Consider the following 19982-nt stretch of genomic DNA (forward strand, 5'->3'; position numbering starts at 1 on the left):
TCTTCTCCCCTTCCTACTTTTACTCTTGTCTACTCGGTTTTCTAACGCGTACACTATACTGCGAGTATTTTAAGGAGACGGAGGGTGTTCGAAGGGGTTCGCTCTTTGTTTCTTCTTTGGATATTTATTGGCTATTTGTAGCTGAGTTTTAGGAGTTTTCGGAGTTGCGAAAGTTTTCAGGTAAATTTATATTTTGTTTTTCCTTTGGATGTTCAGATTTCGGGCGTAAGAGTTTTGAAAGTTTAGAGATAAACCACTTTCTGCTTTTCTTCTTTGCTCGCGTACATTTGATCGACCTTAGGGGATTACTTCTTTCATTTGCAAGTAAAAATTTTGCAAATAATTGGAACGTAAAGTCTGTTGTTTTAGAGGGAAGTTTAAAGGGAAAATTCTGACATCAAAGCGAAATCAAACGTTACACGTAAAAAATAAAGAATCTCCTACGGAAACAGGTAAAGAACGTTCCAACGGATAAAATAAGTAAGGAAGGTCGCTATAAATGATACCCAAGAAAGTTGCTATCGTAGCTAGAAAGATACTAGAAATCAATCGTGGAGCGAGCGGAAGGGATGTTAGAGGACCGGAAAATAATTCACGCGGGCACGTCGCTACCCGGGTACGGCACTGACTGGCGGACCAAGGGGCTGGTTGGCTGCCTCTACTGCACCTTCCACCTCCGCCCCTTAATCTAATCCAAGGATAATCTAAAATTCATGACACACATAACTGCCAGGCGATGATATATCTGGTGGGGGTGTAGAGGCAGCGTCTTTCCTCTTGCATCCCTTGGTCCATTCGCTTCCCACCGAACTCTTCCTGACCCCTTCAGCATCCTGTTCGACCTCGTCGAGCTACACCAAGCTTTCGCGGCAAGAGCCGAGTTTCTCGCAGTCACTGGCATTATTATTTTATGCATCATGGTCAGATACATATTTGCCTTCAGGTAAATCCCGATATCGTGCACGATTGCTATTCGTCGGCCGTGGAATACCACCAATTCTCTCTCTCCCTCTTTTTCACGTATTGCGAAGCCTAAGTTTAGTAGCGTCGTTGTTATTAAAATACGATCACGTTTTCCCAAAAAATCCTCATTTCGTCTGCCATTGTATTACCCTGGATTTAATACACCGTCCACTGACACCCTCGGCCGTCTAAGGCTTTTCATCGAAATGTATCAGAACCGAAAGGCAACATAGCGTCGTATAAAATGTAATTTGTATAACGAGAGTTCATTGATTCTTCCTAATATCTATAATTCTTCGATCAGAATTGGTTGATTCGATCCACTGAGATTTATTCAATCGAGGATTGACTGAAATTTCGTTCGAACTCTACTTTTCGCGTAAATCGATCGGACTACCGCGAATAAGGCAAAAGGATAATCGTTTTATCATTCGTCGTCCTCGGTTTATTTACCACGTTTGGACGCGTTCTTTTCCGGTTCCTGTCGAAATAGAATCACGCGATAGAGTTAATCGACGGTGTGTAATTTGAATAATTTATTCGAAGCCCGACTAACCGAATTGTTGCTCATTACGCGTTCATGGCTTGTCGGTTAACCGATTGATTATCCTGCAACGGTGTGCACGTTCGGAATCGGGTAAACATTCGCATTTAACCGGCTTCGGGGAGGTCGTCGTCGTCGTGGATAATTATTTTTGGTGTCGGTATTCCTGTATTCCAAGTATCGACCGTGAAACTGCAATATTTAATCGCGAATTATTGGTCTGGTCCAATGATTCGTTTACGTCGTTAATTCATTAATCCTCGTGCATACGTTCTATGGGGCGATACAGATTTTACCGTAAGAAATTACACGCGATAACACGGAAAAATGATGATTACTATTTACAGTAGTACGGTGTCCACGTTACGTGTCGTGATTCGTACGAAATAAATAAATGTGCGATCAAATCGGACAGAAGATGCACCATGACTCTAGAGATAATCGTATTACATAGCGTAAATCGTGATCAACCATAAGGGGCCGCGAAACCGCAACAATCCATTTTCATTCCCCGCGTGATTATTCTACGCTTTCGACTCGTCGACTTTTCGACGAAGGGCAACTGGTAATTGATGATCGTCGCTGGTTTTCGCGGGACATTATATCGCCGTTACTGGTCCGACTGGATGCTACAGTGGTTGTACATCGTCGTAAAAAGTTGAGATATTCATATCTCAATTTATAGTTTCGTTAATTCAATCTCAAACATGTATATAATTACTGGATGTATGGAAGAGGTAGTTACTCGATTTTATGCGTTTAATCAATTAACTCGAGAGATGTGAATTAATTCCTTGCATGTATCGTCGGTATTCCTGATTAATTTCGCAACCACGAAAGATTTCCGGAGAAAAAGAATCAGTGAACAGATTACGAAGTACGTACACTAGTAGTAATAGCGCGCCACGGTACAATAAGAAGATATTGCGTTCTCCAATCGCCGCTGCTCGCCGTCGAAACGTCGAGTCTCGACCTCTTAGCCAATTACTACAACCGATTCGTTTTTCGATAAATTGCGAATGAACAAAGAAGTACGGTCTAATATAGAACAACTATACGATTGCCTGCAATTGCGTTTAATCTAAGTTAGTCTATTACGTCATAGCTGTTATAACAACGCCTGGATTTATGTTAATCGGAATAAGAATACCACCACGTAACGGTATAATCCCACACAGACGCCACTTTCGAGCAATCGTAATAACAGTATTACACCGTAACAATCTCGGTTAAAGTCGAGCCACCGTTCTATCCCTAATCCAGTGTGATCAAACTTGGATATTAATACCATTAACGACGAGATCGATCAAGATCGTATTAAGATCTGGAAAGGGACAATATTCCTATACAAATGTGTACCGCCTAAATAGTAGAATCGCGTTGGTTCCTCGGGGGACCAGGAGGGTAGCGACGTTTTTCCGCTGTCAGGGCAGATTTTCAGCCGCATGGTACGGTACCCCTTGGCGGCAGACAAACGACGGCCAATTTACGAGCAGCGGGAAAGAGAAGAGTTCTTTAAACTCGGATTAAAATAAGCGACGAAACGCCTTTTCTTCTCCCTTACCCTCTTTTTTCTCTTACACACCCTTGAAATTCATTTCGTTGCTCGAGTACGAGCTTTATTTTATTCACGATAAGGGAATCGAGGGGTCATTGCCTGGCGTAAATCTCTGTTGGGTGACAATTCGTCTGGTTAAATTGACGACGATTGCGACGGTTGAATCGATCATTCGCGTCGAACTATACGTTTGCGAGAAGCGATACTTTCGTACGTTCCATATTTACCGCTACGTTTTCAGTACAAGTTTTTCACCTTCCGGTGAATCGATCATTTTTACGCAATCTTTGCCAGTAGTCTCCTTTATTTCTCTCTTTATGGTAGTTTTGTATATCGTTGAAAGAAAGATTTGTTAGGTTCATTGGATACAACTGAAACTGGAAGCTTCTAGCTGGACTGGGTGAAATTATAGTTTGAAAACCGAGTCGTCGAGCAATTCCGGAGTCGTTTTGTTTTTTAATCAGATGCTTCTATCGAGCGAGCGTAGCGTTTCGCAACGGTACGACCGAACGCGCACGGATAGGACAATAACGACGCCCTCGGGAGCGTCCAGAATGAATCCCGGCTAACGCGATTACGCGACGCTGCGTTTCCAACTGATTCGCCCGCTTGATTTACCTGCAAAACACGAACGCTTCCAAAGTTCTCCTATTAAAATACATTAACGAATCGCGAAACAACGCGGCTCGTTGAGTGTCTAAAAAAAATCTAATAAACTTTACAACTTTTTACTGTTTCTAGTATTTAGCAAACCCTCTCTTCCTTCTTCTTCTTCGTCGAATTAAAAACGATCGTGTTAACCGGCCCGTGATAGAATCGTGCCACTACAATCGTCGTGTTCAAAAAGATATTACGGAAGATGCAAAGAGACTAAAAAACGAAAGAAACCTTAAAGAAGTAACGTTCTAACGTACGAGCAGGAGGTAGATGTAATGGGTTGTAATGGCGCCCGGGAGACGAGAGGGGTAACACGATTAGATGGCACAGGACTGGGTGGAACGATTCGGCCGACTTGATTTATCCGCGTACCAAAGCGTTATTGCATTAGCGCCCCGACGACGATACCACTGGCCAGCGTCCCGGGGGCGCTTCGGCATCGCGGCTACCAAAAGTCCTTCTGTCCAACCAGCCGTGAATCATCCCTAAGAATTATGTCTTGGACGGTGGTGCCAGGACGCGCGATTTGTCGTTGGATAGCTCGAGCACTAGCTCGTTACCGACGCTGAGAAAGCAGAGAATTCGCGATTTAAGATGCTGTTTTCGTGTTAAGAGAATCCATTGCATCCGGTTGGTCCGATATGAAGTAAGTGGAAGAATTCTTTTGGTTTTTCATTAGGTTTTCGATTAGACTGGTTAATCAGAAAATCGTCGTAGGTGAGGATAATGAGCAATAAATGATCCACGACTCGCTCAAGATTTAAGTTTATATATTTTAAAGCTAATAGTATACAGTGTGACAATCATGTATTCAAGAACAATCATGTATCCTCAACACGCCATCGCCGAATTCGTTTTAATCGCCTGGAGACGCTAGACACCTATCGAAATCTCTGAATTTTTCACACCCATCATTCTACAACATCGTTCCATGCATTTTCAGAATTTCATTGATATTCACTTCGTGGCTCAACGAAGAAAATAGAAATCGAAATACAAAGAATTTATTCGTCTCGGAATGAGAAATTTCGACCGTTCCGACGGATGCAACTTCTCACCGACTCGTTATTTCCAAGCCCAGCTACTACCGACCCTCGACTATTTATATTTATGTATAATACTTTATATTATATGTATAATACACACTTCTCCCGGAAATTGTTCACTTTATACACATCGAGTCTCCGTTTGTACTTCTCGGACACGTACTGATGCAGCTGTCTCGCTGACGAGTATCCTTGCATCACGATTTTGCAGAGCTTCGCCAAATCGTCAAAAAATAGCTACTATAGATGTAATAGTATTAAATAAAGCGAAAAAATGAAAAATGATTTACTTGGAAACAACATCTCTTCGTTATTGTTAGAAAATTTAATACGTGAAGCGAGTATCTTGATAATACTCGACAACCAAGAAGTCAAGTGCTTGCCAAATACTCTAAGCGAATCAATATTCACCTGCACAGTTTCACAACGGTGGTGAGTCGGCTACGATCAACTTTATTCTTCTAAAATAATTCCAGCGTTCCAAAAGAAATCTACTTCATCCGATCTCAAACTCTTCCCCTCCAAAACACCCTGTTACTTTTCACGCCAAAAAGTGAATGGAAGAAAATGTTCTGCAAGATCGAAGACGCTTCCTATCGTCGAAATAATCTTCGAATAAACCTCGAAACCCAACGAATCATACGGAGAAACTCTCTGAACGATACCATACTCACCACCGTGCAAGGAAACAGCAACAATCGCTGTTAGTCGACTTCGAAGTCGGAGTTTTTTCGTTTTACGCAGGCCTGTCGAGTCCCAATGCTTCCTGGTGTCGTCTGGCTTTCAACCTTAGATCCGCGATGCTGCTATTTTTGGAACGTGCTGCGGCCGCAGCCAACGAAGCCGCCAAACTCAGGGGATGAGGGTGCGGATGAGTGGACGTCGGTGGCGGAGGCGGCGGTGGTGGAAGACAGAAAAGACCGCCGGCTGCCGCGTAATGGAGGACAGCTGGGTCGAACGCAGAACCTGCCGCGGTGGTCATGTTGCCACCGGCACCCTGCATTGGGGGGTGCAACCTCAAGGCCGGTAGGTACGGCGCCACTCGACACGGTTCCAGGGTCGCTGGCGGACTTCGAGGAGCCAGCACCATTCCACCTGCTGCATCAAACCTTTTTGTTACTGCCAAACCTACATATTAATGTATGTAATAATTAATTTGCAGGTGTCTTTATGCGTTTATGGGAACTTATATTTAGGTTTGCGTTGAAGATCTGTGCGAGGTTTATGAGGAATTTAGAGAAAATTTTTAGGGCACTTAGCTGACTGTTTTGGAAGCGAACATCTATCGTCTTGATCGTATTCTTCGTTGTAGCTCACCTTTATGCAATTGACTCTCGTGCTTGCGGCACTTGGCACGTCGGTTCTGAAACCAGACTTGAACTCTCGCCTCGCTTAAACCGAGTCTCTGGCTCAGTTCTTCTCTCATGAACGCGTCAGGATAATGCGTCTCATCGAACAGCCTTTCCAATTCAGCCAATTGTTCCAAAGTGAAATTTGTTCGAGATCTTCTCTGTTTCCCGTTCCCGTTTCCGCTATTACGACAGTTCGATCCTAGGAAATATTTCAGAAAATACGTCAGCTTCCAAATTCGCAACGCACGATCGAGGCAACCATTTGTTATACTTTTCGCAATTTTATTCTCTCTTCTTTTATTATTTATATGAATGTAAAAATTAATAGTGGAAATAGCTAGAAAACTTAGGCGAGTCAGATGTTTTACGAGGATTGATTCAAGAACAGCAAGAGCGGTCAGGAGAAGATTCAGAATTAATCTCAGCGAATCGTTCACAGGTCATTTCTTCCGGTCTGGCCGGCATCAACATAAATTCCTTCCCCTTACGAGAATCTTATTCAAATTACACGACGAGAAGAACTTCCGATTAGTCGACATCAGAGACGCGTCTCCTCGGAGTACGATTTATATCTCTTTCTTCTTGTACAATCCATATTCCTCTCTGCTTCTTCGAAAAAGTCGAGTCGTTTTTCCCATCAATAAGCAGATTAACATAAGTCGAGACGAATTGCTGCGATTTTGAAATTCGATAAAAATACACATCTCGATTATTATTCCATTGCAGTCGTAACCGTTTGTTTACCAGGAGACTTAAAGAAATAAGGAAAATCTAAAGTTTCAACCTCGAACGACGACGAAATGTTTTTGCATTCGCACCCCTTGAAATATGTTTCCAAGTACCGATGAGTCAATCCAATAAAAGTCTTCACGTTCCAAAAAGAAGGCCGTAAAACAGGCGCTCAAACCTAATTTAACTCACAAAATAACCGCATCCTCCGCGTCAGCACCTTAATCGACCGAATCGTCTCGAAGAAAGGTCCAACCTTGGACTAATTATCTTCTCCCTGTCAACTGACGCTAATTTCTCCGGTCATTCCGGAGACGATCTTAAAAACTAGCTTCAAGACCCTGGCACCAAAAGAGCCGCAACGAGTTAAAGAGACGGCCATGGGATAATTAACGGGCGTACGATCTAATTAATGGCTGCTTAATGCAAAGTAACTACGGAGTAGAACTCCGACGAAGGTGTTGCCGATGGGAGATCCTCAGAAGGAGGTCCGTAGCTAGAACAGAGGCAGAGGAGACGTTAGAGGGGTGGATTAAGCGTCTCGCGTAAGAGCCCTTGACGAAGGGGACGTGATTTATATAATTTAGCAAAGTGGTGAGCTACGCAGCCTTGTACGGGATCGTTAGTTACCCTTCCACCCCTCTATCCGACTGTTTAGTTTCTCCCTCTTTCACCGCGCCACCTTAATCACTCCCTCTCGGCCTTTCTGCATCTGTCCGTCGACATTTCCACCTCTGTAGATGGATCTTAAGCGAGTCACACGTTTGTACCGATCATTAACGATGTTTGACGAAGATTTCGAAGCTCGTCGGGTCGGTTTAAGCATTTGCAAGTGGATCAGAACGGTTGATCTCAAATTTTTGTGAATGGTGGAGTGTTGCGCTCAAGAGGTACCAGAGCGGACGTTTTAACCGGTTTCGTCAGGAAAAATATCTTCCTTATATAAAGATTTAAAAAAGTCTGGAAATCCAGTCCGCTTTTAGTTTCTTAATTGGTCGATCAACGATCCGCACAGGACACTCGTTACCTGTTCATACCTTACGATAGCCACGTAAAGGCACAAAGAAGTAGTAACCATAGATCGCGGATTTGTATGTCTTTACACGTGCAAGTAAACGTAACTGTTATCGATAGAATTCATTAGATAGATTAGTAGGATTATTCAAAGTCAATTACCATCGATTACAGTCAATTTCTCCCTCCCCGGCGGGCAACAGAACGATCCACTCCCTAAAGCAAAACAACGCGCCTCCCTCTCATTAGCCGCGGTAGTTAACTGAAAACAAACACTGATAATATTTGCAAGCTCGCCATTCGTTTTAGCCGATAAATTACAAACACGGAGGCAAAAGCGTGGCGACGAAAGTTTAAAAGCAAAAGCGAAACATTTAAAAAATAGGACATCAGAGGAGAGTTCGAAAGACAGAGGATTACGAACGAAAAATGATAAAAATCGATGGACAAAGAAAATAAAGAGTGGAACAGTGTTCCGATTAAAACGAGGAGGAATTACAAGGACGCAGTATCGCGCTTTAATCAATTAACGCATAGCTACGTAATCCAATCGGAGGCCAGGCAGAGCGAAGCCCGCATCCATATGTACAGCGGTTTAAAACCCCTCCTAGTAAAATAACTCGCGTGGTTTCCGGACCCGTTGTCGTTCCCGTCATCCGCCCCTTCATCATCAAACTATCCCCACCAGTTTATACGGTTTTCGTCACCCCTCTAGCCTGTCTGCGTTTCTAGTTGTCTCCCGTGTTGTTGTGATCGTTTTAACGATATCGAGTCGTAGACTCGCTGCTACGAGTTTATTAGTTCTGTGGGAAACAATTTTATGGTCGATCTATTTTTTCCACGAACTTTCCAGTTTAGAATTGGATCTTTCTGCGAGAATGACGAGATTCTAAAAGTGTTTAAGTGATGCTGCTTCATGGTACTTTGGATATGACTTGATGATGGTCTAGAATTGATAGGTATAGTAATAACGATGCCTTGCACAAGTATAGAAGCTGCGAAAGTTTTCCGTGTACGAATAACGTGGGTCCAGAAACGGTAACAAGCGAATCGTAGGTGCGAAGTGGTTGTTCGAACAAAGCCAATATCGTATTGCCGAAATCGGCAAGACAATGCTAGAAGGATGAAACGAGATAGAAACTGGAGAAACAGAAGAAAAAGGGAGGGTGGCTAGTAGCGAAACCCTCCTGGAAAACCCGAAGCAATCACACTCGGACACGAGGGGTCGCTAATTCGATTACTAAGAGCGCTGCCCTCTTGGCCTGATCCAGTCAAACCACCCTCGACTCCCTTCGTGCACCAGCTCGCCGATCGTGGCCGGGTCCCTGTATTTTTTCACCCTCGCGAAACGAGTCGGGATATCGCAGCCATTAGGCGTATAAAAGCGTCGGGACAATCCTGGTTAACCCCCTTACTAGTCGCGTTCACGTTGTAACTGCATATGGCACGCAGCCGTGAAACTTTCCGTGAATCGTTTGCCAAGAAAGTAGAAATAGTCGAAGATCTGTGTTTTTTGTTTTGTCTCGGATAAAGAGGTTTTGCAGGAAGATTCTTCTTTTTATAAAAAGAGGTGGGATATTGGAGAGATATTAACGTTCAAGGAATTAACATTTTATTCTTTTACTTTTATAGAAGGAAGAAACGATTGTTTTATGTAGACAAATTTACGGAAGAATTGGTTTTAAATTATAGACAAATAGACATAGACAAAAGAATGCGATGATAGACTATAAGCGGTACACGTGCGACGTTGGCTTCAGGGTTCTTTTAGTCTCAAGGTAACATTGCTAGCGTGACGATCTGGACCAGCTTACATTGTATTCCACACTTTGTACTTTATATTCACAATATATATATACTTACAATACCTTACAATTTACCCACGCGTTTCTTTAATTCCACATATACCGAATAACCTTAACACTCGTTATAAAAGCTTCTATAGGAGGAGAGTATTGAGAGATAGTTGGATAAAGACAAGATTAACAATAGGACACTACGAATGTTTATATAATGTAAATTGATATTCTCTTGGAACTGAAGAAATGGAACTTCAATAGAGATTTGTCCACCCAGTCCACAGTGCGTGGATATTTATCTTGATGATTTCTAGCATGATATAACACGTAGGTAATTTTAGACTGCGCAAATCATCGATCGAAGTGTCATTTATATTTCACGACCATCTAAAACCTGCTCGATGAAGATTCACCAGGGTGTAACCAAGGGTTGTACTGTAAATATCGGGAAAAATTCCAGTAACGTTCTAACAACCATAGCCATGCTTCAAAAACTTACGAGCTTAGGGGCCGTAAACATCGATGCACGACCTTTGACCAGGGGTCAAGCGAAAACGGCGGTAGGACCATCGGCGATGGCCATTTGCTGAGGAAACGCGTGCGCGGGGCCAGGTCGACGGCAAACGAGGCTAAGTGGCTGGCCAAGAAACGTGATGATCTACTACGACACAGACCACTTTCTTTCAGTGATATTTGTTATGTCATGCAGCCCATCGTTCCTCATCGTAAGTCGTGAGATATGGGTTCCCATTCTCCTGTCTGCTATGGATGTCGCACGCCATGCGAAATCGCATCTACTGCAATTGGATGTGCAAGGAAAATTAAATTCTGGTTTCTATGAATTTCGAAATGACAGTCTGGTAATTGGTACTTGGAACGAAGATTTTTCTCATCTATTCACAGTCTTTTTTTAAAAATAAGAGAATGAAATTCCTATATATCAGTACATCGAGGTACATGATTTTCACAAGTAGCTGCTGCGATTAGCTTGTTCACTTATTTCTATTTATCAGGATAATTGAATAAATTCTGTTCTCCGCTGTTATCAACTCTGGCGCTTTTATATCTCCTATTATCCTAATCTTCCCGAGATTGCGATATAACTCTGAATACATATCGGAAAATCCAATAGATTCGAGATATCGCTATTTTCAATTGAAATTCCGTTTCCAAATCAGAAGCCACACTCCGTTGGCTGATTTTAACTCGCGTTTCACATCTTCAAAACTTTCATTTCTCGAACCTGAACTACAAAACACGAAAGATTCTTCTACCCGCTACTCCAGCTTTTTCTAAAAACCAAAGAGTCGAACGAGTTTTCCTCCGATCCTTTGCCGCTTCTTCAACTCGTGATTATTTATGGTTTTACTTGGGCGCGTCTGATGGCTGCCGGCCGGGCAGATTGCTTTTTGATTTGCGCTTAATCGGGAAAAGTTATGGGCCCCGGAGAGATACAGGCGGAAAAGAGCAGCGAAAAGAGAAAGAGAGAGAGAACATGGACTCTTGCTCTCCTCCCTTTTCTCCACCCTCTGCGAAGCAAAAGAGCCGCGTGTTAGGGGGCGTACACAACTAACGCGGCGGGCCGCATATTAAACCATAAATTCATGCGAGCTCCGGCCGCAATAGACGTCGAGTTATCGCGGCGAGGAATCCGCGCTGGCGTTACTTGAACGCGTCAGTTTTTAAACGTGATTTTCATTCGCTATAGCCGACCGTGCCCCGTCCGCTTTCGATCCAATTTAATCCGCGCGTATGTAACGTCCAGCCCGTCGATTGCATTTTTTATCCAACCGACCATCCTTCTCCTACTGTTGCCCGCCGTGACCGCTGTCACCGATCGTTTGACGTGCTGTAAATTACGAGACTCCAAGATTTATACCGCGAAAGTGAATTTTGGACTTTTTCAGAGGGATTTTGGAGCGTGTTTTAACAGACGCGTGTTTCCTGGCTATTTTCGAACACGACGATTCTGGCTATGTTAGAATTTGTCGTAGAGGTTGAAGCAAAATTTGTCGACATCTTGTTACAGGACGCGATAAGACGTACAGTAGCTGGTTGCTTGAATCGAAATAAGCACAAGGACTAGATAAGCAGTGAACATAATTCAACTACCACACAGTGTTAACCTTTCGAGAGGAACGTCAACTGTTCTCCGCATCCTCGCAGAATACTCTGCAAGAGCAATTCAACGTGTACGTTCGATATTACCAAGTCTATCCCGAATCTCAGTAGCGCGAACGAGACAACAGATTCAAATTGAACTGTATCGATAATTATCGTAACTCAAACGAAGAAAATTAAGAGAATGTTACTGAATTGATCTTTGTACGACTATTTTAAAATTTGCTCTCTTCGTAGCGAAAGAATGCAACCAAGGGAGATTAGAGTATCATAGAGATGTTTAAAGAAAATTCTTAGTTTTTGGAAAGGGAATTGATTTCGATGGAAAGACGTGACAAAAGAGAGCGGCGAGGAGGGAGGAGAAGGAAAAGTGCAAGTGGTGGACTGGGAACGGCTGTTATTGAAGTCGACTTGGAATGTGGGTAGAATTGGAGGTCGGTGATCGTTACGTTGTGAACGGTCAGCTATTCCCAATCACTTCTGAGCTTTATTGGACGACGTGCTGAATTATAAACGAAGATCGAACCCTCCGACGATACGTGTCGGGCCACGGAATTCGTCCAGAGGTTCCTGACCTTCTTACTATCGAAACAAGAACGAATTAAGAAACGTCCTTTGGAATCCTACAAAACACCAATCGTACCATGGGAGATACTAAAATGTCTTTGTGCAGCTTGCAAGATTATACACAAATAATAATATAACGAGACGATCTTCTTCTTCTTCTTCTTCTAACAACGAGAAAAACGAATTAAATACTCCGCAGAATCGCCGTAAATAAATCTTGAGGAATTTAAAGCTCAAGACCAATGATTGTTTCATATTTTCCTCAAACTTAAGGCACGAAACACAAATGACATAGCAGAATTCATTTGTATGTCATTGTCGACACTTTTTAGCACTACACGAATAAAATGAATTACTAAAAAATATGGGAAGCTAGTTAAAAAGTTATATAATGTTATTTATATTCAACGTTACCTTTCGTACTTTCTTCCTGTCCCTGCATCAAAGACCTCGAAACCTGCGACTGTAGCTTCAAATCCGACGATTTCGTTTCGTTAGATGCTTGACTTTTCAATTCGACACAATTTTCAGGGCTAGCTGAACGATCTCTCGAAATCGGTGGTGGCGACGGACTGCATCCTAGCAATTTTCTTACGGAGAGCTTTAATTCCGGTGTTTTTAGAGGCGGGAGGCTGTCCACGGTGTTAACCACGTCCTTCGCCTCCTTGCTCTTGGTCGTAACGGAGAGATCTTCCGGTTGGAGACGGCCTTCCGGCGACGGCGGTTCATCCACGCTGCTCGCCTCGACGCTCGATGGATCTTGAGCGGATTCGCTCGTCCCTGCACCGACATCTGGAGAACCATTGCCAGAAATCAGTGTCTGAACACCTCATTGCGTTCTTCTTCAGACAAATATCGTTAATCAGTAGAATTATACAAATTCATATCCTCGTAGTCGCAATTAAAGGAGTAAGAACCAGACAGAAATTTGTTTCATCTACCGAATGTTAGGACGAATTCAAGATTTTGACTGGGGAAGTGAAGAAGAAAAGGAAGAAGAGATATCAGCGATGGGAAATCTTCGTTTGCGTGTTTATATTTGACGAGACAAGACCGGTTAATCTTAACGTAATGTTAGAACCAAATATTACGAACGATTAAGCAATATAAGACAACCATAAGCAGACGCAAGAGATTGTTGTTTGAAAATATTGAAAGGATTCTTGGAAATTCCTGATGTAGATTTCAAGTGTAAAATTATATTTCCCAGAGTCTGCTTTCAAATTGAGGATTCAAGATTCACCGTGGGAACAGTTTGTTTGACATCATCTTTGAGGAATGAAGTGCACGTTCGCGATATTCTTGGAAACAAACAGTGGGAAGCGAATCGTGCACGAGGATCAATTGATTATCAATTCACTGAATAGGAAAAAGAGATCTGTTGAAACTTTGTGCGATGGTAGAAAGGTACGCGGAATATTTCTTTGACTTTTTCTCTCTGTTCAAGAAACTTCGCTGTTTAAGGGAAAAGAAGATTTTATCATCATCTATTTGCATTCTTAACCCTTTGTTTAATTCCTTAACGTTGTTTAACACCTAAACACGTCTATTTCGTTCGTTCCCTCGTCAAACTAAAATTGAAATCACGAAGTTTGGCTACGTGTAAACTTTCTTCCGCACAATGATCGTCATTGGAGAGTTAAGATTTCTTAAGAAATAAATATATACCATGTGACTTGGTAATTTCTTCAAACCAAAATCTCCTCAAAAAATTAACTGTTACATCAACCTCTACAAACTGAATAAAACTGCACAAACCACCTACTTCCATTGACCAATCTCCACATTCCCATAAGTAAAACCTCTCACCTTTTCCATCACCACGAACAACCATATCTAACTTCACAACTATGCGGCCACATGAAACTCAACCACAACCGAACCACGTGACAATCATCTCAAACCGATCCACCAAGAAAATACACGTAAACCAACAGACGAGGTTCCAGGGATGTAAAAGTAAATCTCCAAAGAATAAAGAAGACGTACTGCCATCGTTCTCCGCAGAATCGCCGAGCAAATGCGCGACACTGAGGGTGATCCTCGCGGACGGAGGTCGTTCGGTGGTTGTCCTGCATGGCGCGTGTTCGCCAGCCGCGTTGTCGAAGCTCTTGGAAACGAACTGGGCGAGCTGCTCCATCCTCGCGGAGAAGACTCGCGCGACGACGCGGCTCTCGCGTCAACCTCGTCGCCGAGGACGAGAGCACCGAAGGGGGTGCACGAAGGTGGCTGGTCGGTGGTAGCTGACGGTCGGCGTCGCGACGCCACGCGTCCCCCAGGACGCCATTCGGACGCCGGCCAATCGAGCGGCTCGTAGGCGTTTCTGCTACGCCCTCTTGCCTTCCTGTTCCTCTCCGCATCCCTGTCGACCACCATCGACCTTCGACACCCTTCTCCTCGCACCCTTCGATCGTTCGCCCCCTCTACCACCGGCTACTACCCGTAAACCGAGGCTCATTAGCATTTGCGCCCGCTTTTCCACCCGCGAAGCGCAAACTACCACCTACCGATGGCCGAGCTGCCTACGTTGGCCAGCGTTTGGCTATCCCACGTCTTTCGCTCTGTTCCTCTCTCCGTTGCTCCAAATGGCTGGTGGTGTGTGTAGCTCGACGACCACCACGTTTACGAGCTTCTCGTTCGCAACCATCCACCCTCGGTGACGTCGGGACAATTCCTCCTCCCTGGAGGACACGCTTCTCGTCCCCGTGGATGCTAGTTTTAGGTGAAAACGATGCACGCTCACGATTCCCGTCGATGACGTCTATGTCGCGATAGACTACGACCGCTCTGGAGGATGACGATCGGTTTAAAATGATTTACTAGATGATAGATTTGTCTAGAGACGTCTCTCGACGAGGAATAGCGATGAGTTTGGAAGGTTTTTCGAAAAACGATAGCAGATTAGATTAAAGGGGGAGAGTTTAAGCAACCTCTAATCGTCAATGACTGGGTTTGAAGGGTAAGCTTGGAATATATTAACTGATCGAAAAGTAGGGGGAGCGAATAGACACTGGTTTAAAGGATAGAAATTTAAGTATATAAGTAACGATGGAATCGTGTCAGGAAGGTTGATTTCTTTATTTCTTCTTTATCTTCAGCGCTCTACGACGTTCTATACACCCAAAGTGTCGAATCTTTTCGACCTTCGAAGGTAAAAGGTCCACAGAACAAAATTGAAATTCAGGTAGCGATCTTAAATCTTAGGTAAAAGATGGAGAACTCATGTGTGGTACTTTGAAGAGTAGTCGAAAATATTTGCGTGGCAACGTTTTACATCGAAATGGACGTGTAACGGCCCTTTTGGCAGGCCAGCCGCGTTCCAAGCGAATTGCGAGGCCGGGACGCGTCGTGTCTCGTGTTTGCCGCTACCAAACTCGGCAATATTTAAATGGGATTGCGTTCGGGAATGTAATTGCTTGGACAAATACGGCCCGTGAAACGTTGGGACGGATATGGACAGAGAGGAACGAGCTGACAGATGGGAGATCCAACGGGGATGGAAGAAATCTGACCTGATTGCCAGGAGTAAAACGTAGAAGAAAGGAAAATGGTGGTAACAATGAAATAGTGGAGCATAATGTATCATAGTATCATTGATAAAGAGAATCGTCATAAGTGTGGGAGTTTCAGGATACAGCAGATTCTTCGCGATTGATACACGAATGAAAACTACTCCTGGATTCTTTTCCAAAATCAAATGCAACAGAGAGTTACTTCCAAAGTAGTTCCAGATTAAAATATATACAATTATTATCAACTAGAGTCTGGCTGTCGCGTCAGAATCCCCAGTCTCTTATATGTCTATTCGATTATCATCGATCAACCTGCTCAAAAAAGAACACAGAGCGGCGATTCACCGACCAATCCAGAGACACATATGTGTCATCGAGCCAGTGCCATATCATAAAAGGCAGCAAATGCAGGTGAATGGATCCGAAAGACGGAAAAAGAAGCCGCGAGTCGGACGACGGAGATGGAAGTAGACAGGAAGAGGAGACTTGTAGCGACATTGAATGACGCTTGCGTACGAGAGGATGAAAGAGACCGACCAACAGCGGTATAGAGGAACGGAGAGAGGCGAGAAACGAAACGAGGAGAGAATTAACACGCATGCAAGAAAGATAACAAGAGGTTGGTAGAGCAAAGAGAAGGGAGAAGCCAGGCTACAGAGAAACGTTGGAGAGGGGAACGGTCTATAACGCAGGCAGACGGAGCCAATCAGGGCGCAATGCGATTACCTTAACGAGAAATCCGATTACTTATTCATTCGCCTAACTCGAAATCAGTTTAACTAATCGTTTAATTCGGTAGCTACCCCCCTACGAGCGAGCGTTTTCGAGACAGACACGGGCCGAATTCTCTCTGTGGATGTTCGTTGGGTGTGGTGGCCATGGGATGGATGGATCTCTCCATCCAGCCTTCTCTGGCTGGCTAAATAGAGCCGCACACGCGCAACCACCGTCGTTTCTACACGTGCTGTATTACCCTTAGCCCAGAGGGTGAGAGAAGGAGGGATACAGGCGGTGGGGAAACAGGCCAGGAGGAGAGAGGCCTCATTCAATTCAATTACGTAATGAATTGTCGTGTCTTGAGTAAACACCCTTCCTCACCGCGACTCGCCGCCGGAAAATCGCCGGTTGGGGATATGTTCTCCTCGCGCGGAGGGGATGTCGTGGTGGCTGCGCGCACCATCGTCTTTACTGCATCGTTCAGGTATGGGGATGATGTTAGGGCGAGGAATTAGCGAAGCGATGAAGCAGTTTCAGATAATATCGCGTGAAGAGTTGAATCAGTGTTTTTGTCCTTGTTTGCACTGGTTTATCCTTAATCGTCGACTAATCGACAGTTTGTTTTACTATTCATGGTGTAATAATAATTGTCCTTCTATCGAACCTTCGTATCGTGAATTATTTTATTCATTTTCTATTTACTCTGTCTCTACACGATAACGTAGCAAGGTATATTTTTAAAGAATGAGAATTTTTCAAAGTTCAATGTCAATCGAGATATAAATCGATCGAATCGATTCTGTTTGCTAAACATTTTTCATTTTAATATTAGAATACGCGATTGATATTTAGTTTTACGAAAACAAATAAAGATTCCGATAGAAATAATCAGTTTGACTTGCGCGTCATTCATTTATAAGACATACTGTACGAAACCAGAGATTCGATCGAGCCGAATCAATTTGCGGCTTGCAAACGCTTCGAAATTTTCCGTTGCGTCTTCGCCAAGCTTCTAGCTTCTCCTCTGTCTGACTTGTTTCCACGTATACTCACTTCTTGGTCTTCATTTGCTCTCTATTCTTGGTCGTTTTCCATCGCGGTACATCGACACATGGATGCGCGCGATATCGACGTTTCCGAAGCTACTGATCTCGTTTGCATAGGCAGTATCAGTAATTCCGCTGTTCTCCCAGAATTAACAGGACCCGTTCCACGGGGTTACTCACGGGTTTGCATAGGAAACCGGTAACGGTCGACGATCAAAGGAAAGCGAATCGGTATTAGCGGAAATTCGAGTGAATCGTTCGTTTTCTACATTCGATTTTGTCCTAATGTTTGTCATTTTTTTATCATTAAAGATCATATAAAAGCTTCTTTATCATTTCGTTACAGTGAACCTTCTCCATGGACTCCAATCTTCGGACAAATTTCAATCGAAAGACAGAAATATCGATCGATAGATTTTATATTCGTCTTAAAGAAATTTTAACGACACGTGCCCAATGTCGTCGATATTTCTTTGTTTCATTCACGTTCTGGAAGACTAAATTTCCGATGTAACGCACACACGGACGAAAGGACGACTTCCGTCCACAAAAAAAAAAAGTCATTTTCGCCATGGCATCCTTCCGGCCCAAGTTCCAAATTCCCAGTGTAGTGTCGTTAAAGGTATCATTTTCAATTAATAAGAGAAAAGATAGGAAAAAGAGAATTCATAGGTTATACCACAACCTAACAGAGCTTTCCCCCTAAGCTTAGTTTCTAACGAAACGAATCAACAAGGTTGCATGCATAAACGAATTACTATTCCCAGGATAACAGATATCAGAGACCATTGTTGAATGGTCCTTCGATAATACAATCTGTGCTAAAGGAGAACATCAGAGCGTTTTGGTTCCGGAAATCAAAGGATCAACCGGTCGAACCTGGTGTAGGCAACTGTGGGCAACCTTTGTCACCTCGTATGGATCTCGTTTGCAAGGGTTGTCCTTCAAAGTGTCTGGAATTTGAAAAACAGAAAAAAAAATCGAAGAGACAATTTTTTGGTTCTAAGAAACAATCAGAAAAGCCAAGCAATTGTAAGAAGGAGCAGAAACCGGTAGAAAAGAAATTGGTCTGGTGGGAGACGATATTCGGTCCAAGTCCTAAGAGACTCTGGCCTGATCCATGTACTTGTAGACTAGCCCATAGAGAGAGAAAAAAGATGAGGGCACGTGATCCAAAATTGCGCGATCCAAGATATCAACAGACTGGAGGAGATGTTCTTTTGTATACAGAACCGGTAAGACGACGCTCGGTATCTTCTTGCTTCGAACCACAACCGAAACCTCCACCAGGATACAAGATACCCAAAGCAGCGGTTTTCAAAATCATGGAAGATGTCTCCTATATGGTGAATAATAATTTTGTTTCTTTTTTTGGAAGTAGATTTTTAATAGTCAGTTAATAGTCAATAATTTAGGAAAATTAATTGCGTGCAATATTTCAAAGCAGGCCTTTCATTTTGCTTTATATTCTGTGTCTTACGTGATGACAATTTCCCGTACGAATGTGAATTAAGGAAACCTCGCGTGGTCAATAAAATTAAGTTGTTAATCTTAAAACATGTAAAAGTTTGAAGAACTATAAATGATAATAGTTACATATATAAAATTCTTTCGTAATACGTAATACGACGATATTAAGAAATAAATTTAATGGGACAATTTGTCAATTTCTAGACGCCGGGTAATCGCATGGCCCTTGATATGCAAATGTATAAGGTTGACAAAGATGTACAATTGAAACCGTGTAGTCTTCCGTACGAAGAATTAAGACCTCCAGAAAGACAAAGAAGATCATTCAGTTGTCACTTAGGAATTCAATCGAAAGATGTTCTTCCACCAATAAATAGAGACTTGAATTATTATGGAGGTCTTCGACAACAATCGGTGCAGGAAGCTAAACTACCGAAGAACCTCAAATCCACCCAAACATGCCAGAAGAAATTGCCTGATACTGGAACCAATTTAGATCAAATGGTCCAAAAGCGAAGTAGAATAGAGCAGCTTAAAATGCATATTAGACAAAAAGACATGTCTTATTATCCGCCATTTCCTTTCTGATCGACAATGTTGAATCCATTTTGCCCTGACAAAGAATCTATTAACTGAATAAAATACTTAATTTTCGTGTAATGTATATTTAAATCGTCCGTGTGTGCAAAAGAAGTAATCTGTAATGTTGTTCACTTAAGTACATCATTCAAGAATAAAGAAAACGTAAATGCGATTTGAATTTGTTATAAGAAAAGATATTTGTAATCTGAAAAAACATATTTCCAAGATAAATTAAGATTCGCGAAATATATACATATAAATGTTACAAGTTACAATGCACATTGTAAGGTGTTCTTACTGGAGTT

The 19982-nt window shown here is 42.9% G+C and overlaps 2 protein-coding genes across 3 annotated transcripts; one reads left to right on the forward strand and one right to left on the reverse strand.

The window, feature by feature from the left end:
• Window positions 1-4510: 4510 nt before the first annotated feature.
• LOC132912495 (short stature homeobox protein 2-like) lies at window positions 4511-14590 on the reverse strand. Its single transcript, XM_060969946.1, has 4 exons — window positions 14340-14590; window positions 12765-13142; window positions 6086-6319; window positions 4511-5866 (listed from the first exon to the last, which is right to left on the reverse strand). The coding sequence occupies exons 1-4, from the start codon at window positions 14488-14490 to the stop codon at window positions 5505-5507; spliced, it is 1125 nt and encodes a 374-aa protein (XP_060825929.1). The 5' UTR covers window positions 14491-14590; the 3' UTR covers window positions 4511-5504.
• A 1892-nt stretch (window positions 14591-16482) lies between these two features.
• On the forward strand, window positions 16483-19849 carry LOC132912627 (uncharacterized). 2 transcript variants are annotated; one of them, XM_060970203.1, is made up of 3 exons: window positions 16483-17063; window positions 18393-18971; window positions 19300-19849. In XM_060970203.1, exons 2-3 carry the CDS (start codon window positions 18543-18545, stop codon window positions 19681-19683), a joined length of 813 nt encoding a protein of 270 aa, XP_060826186.1. In that variant the 5' UTR covers window positions 16483-17063; window positions 18393-18542; the 3' UTR covers window positions 19684-19849. The 2 variants fall into 2 exon arrangements, with proteins under 2 accessions (XP_060826186.1, XP_060826185.1); XM_060970202.1 differs by lacking the exon at window positions 16483-17063 and adding an exon at window positions 17944-18247.
• The last annotated feature ends 133 nt before the right edge of the window (window positions 19850-19982 follow it).

The sequence above is a fragment of the Bombus pascuorum genome, chromosome 12, assembly GCF_905332965.1.
Source record: "Bombus pascuorum chromosome 12, iyBomPasc1.1, whole genome shotgun sequence".
Lineage (NCBI taxonomy): Eukaryota > Metazoa > Arthropoda > Insecta > Hymenoptera > Apidae > Bombus > Bombus pascuorum.

What these genes read in the sequence shown, in the direction of transcription:
- LOC132912495 (XM_060969946.1), bottom strand. Translation starts at nt 14,490, where the DNA reads ATGGAGCAGCTCGCCCAGTTCGTTTCCAAGAGCTTCGACAACGCGGCT. An exon ending in ACAGGAAGAAAGTACGAAAG is followed by an intron (nt 6,320 to 12,764) that starts GTAACGTTGAAT and finishes AATATTTCCTAG; the next exon opens with GATCGAACTGTCGTAATAGC. An exon ending in CGAGAGTCAATTGCATAAAG is followed by an intron (nt 5,867 to 6,085) that starts GTGAGCTACAAC and finishes GGTTTGATGCAG; the next exon opens with CAGGTGGAATGGTGCTGGCT.
- LOC132912627 (XM_060970202.1), top strand. Translation starts at nt 18,197, where the DNA reads ATGGCATCCTTCCGGCCCAAGTTCCAAATTCCCAGTGTAGTGTCGTTA. An exon ending in CCAGTGTAGTGTCGTTAAAG is followed by an intron (nt 18,248 to 18,392) that starts GTATCATTTTCA and finishes TACTATTCCCAG; the next exon opens with GATAACAGATATCAGAGACC. An exon ending in TGGAAGATGTCTCCTATATG is followed by an intron (nt 18,972 to 19,299) that starts GTGAATAATAAT and finishes GTCAATTTCTAG; the next exon opens with ACGCCGGGTAATCGCATGGC.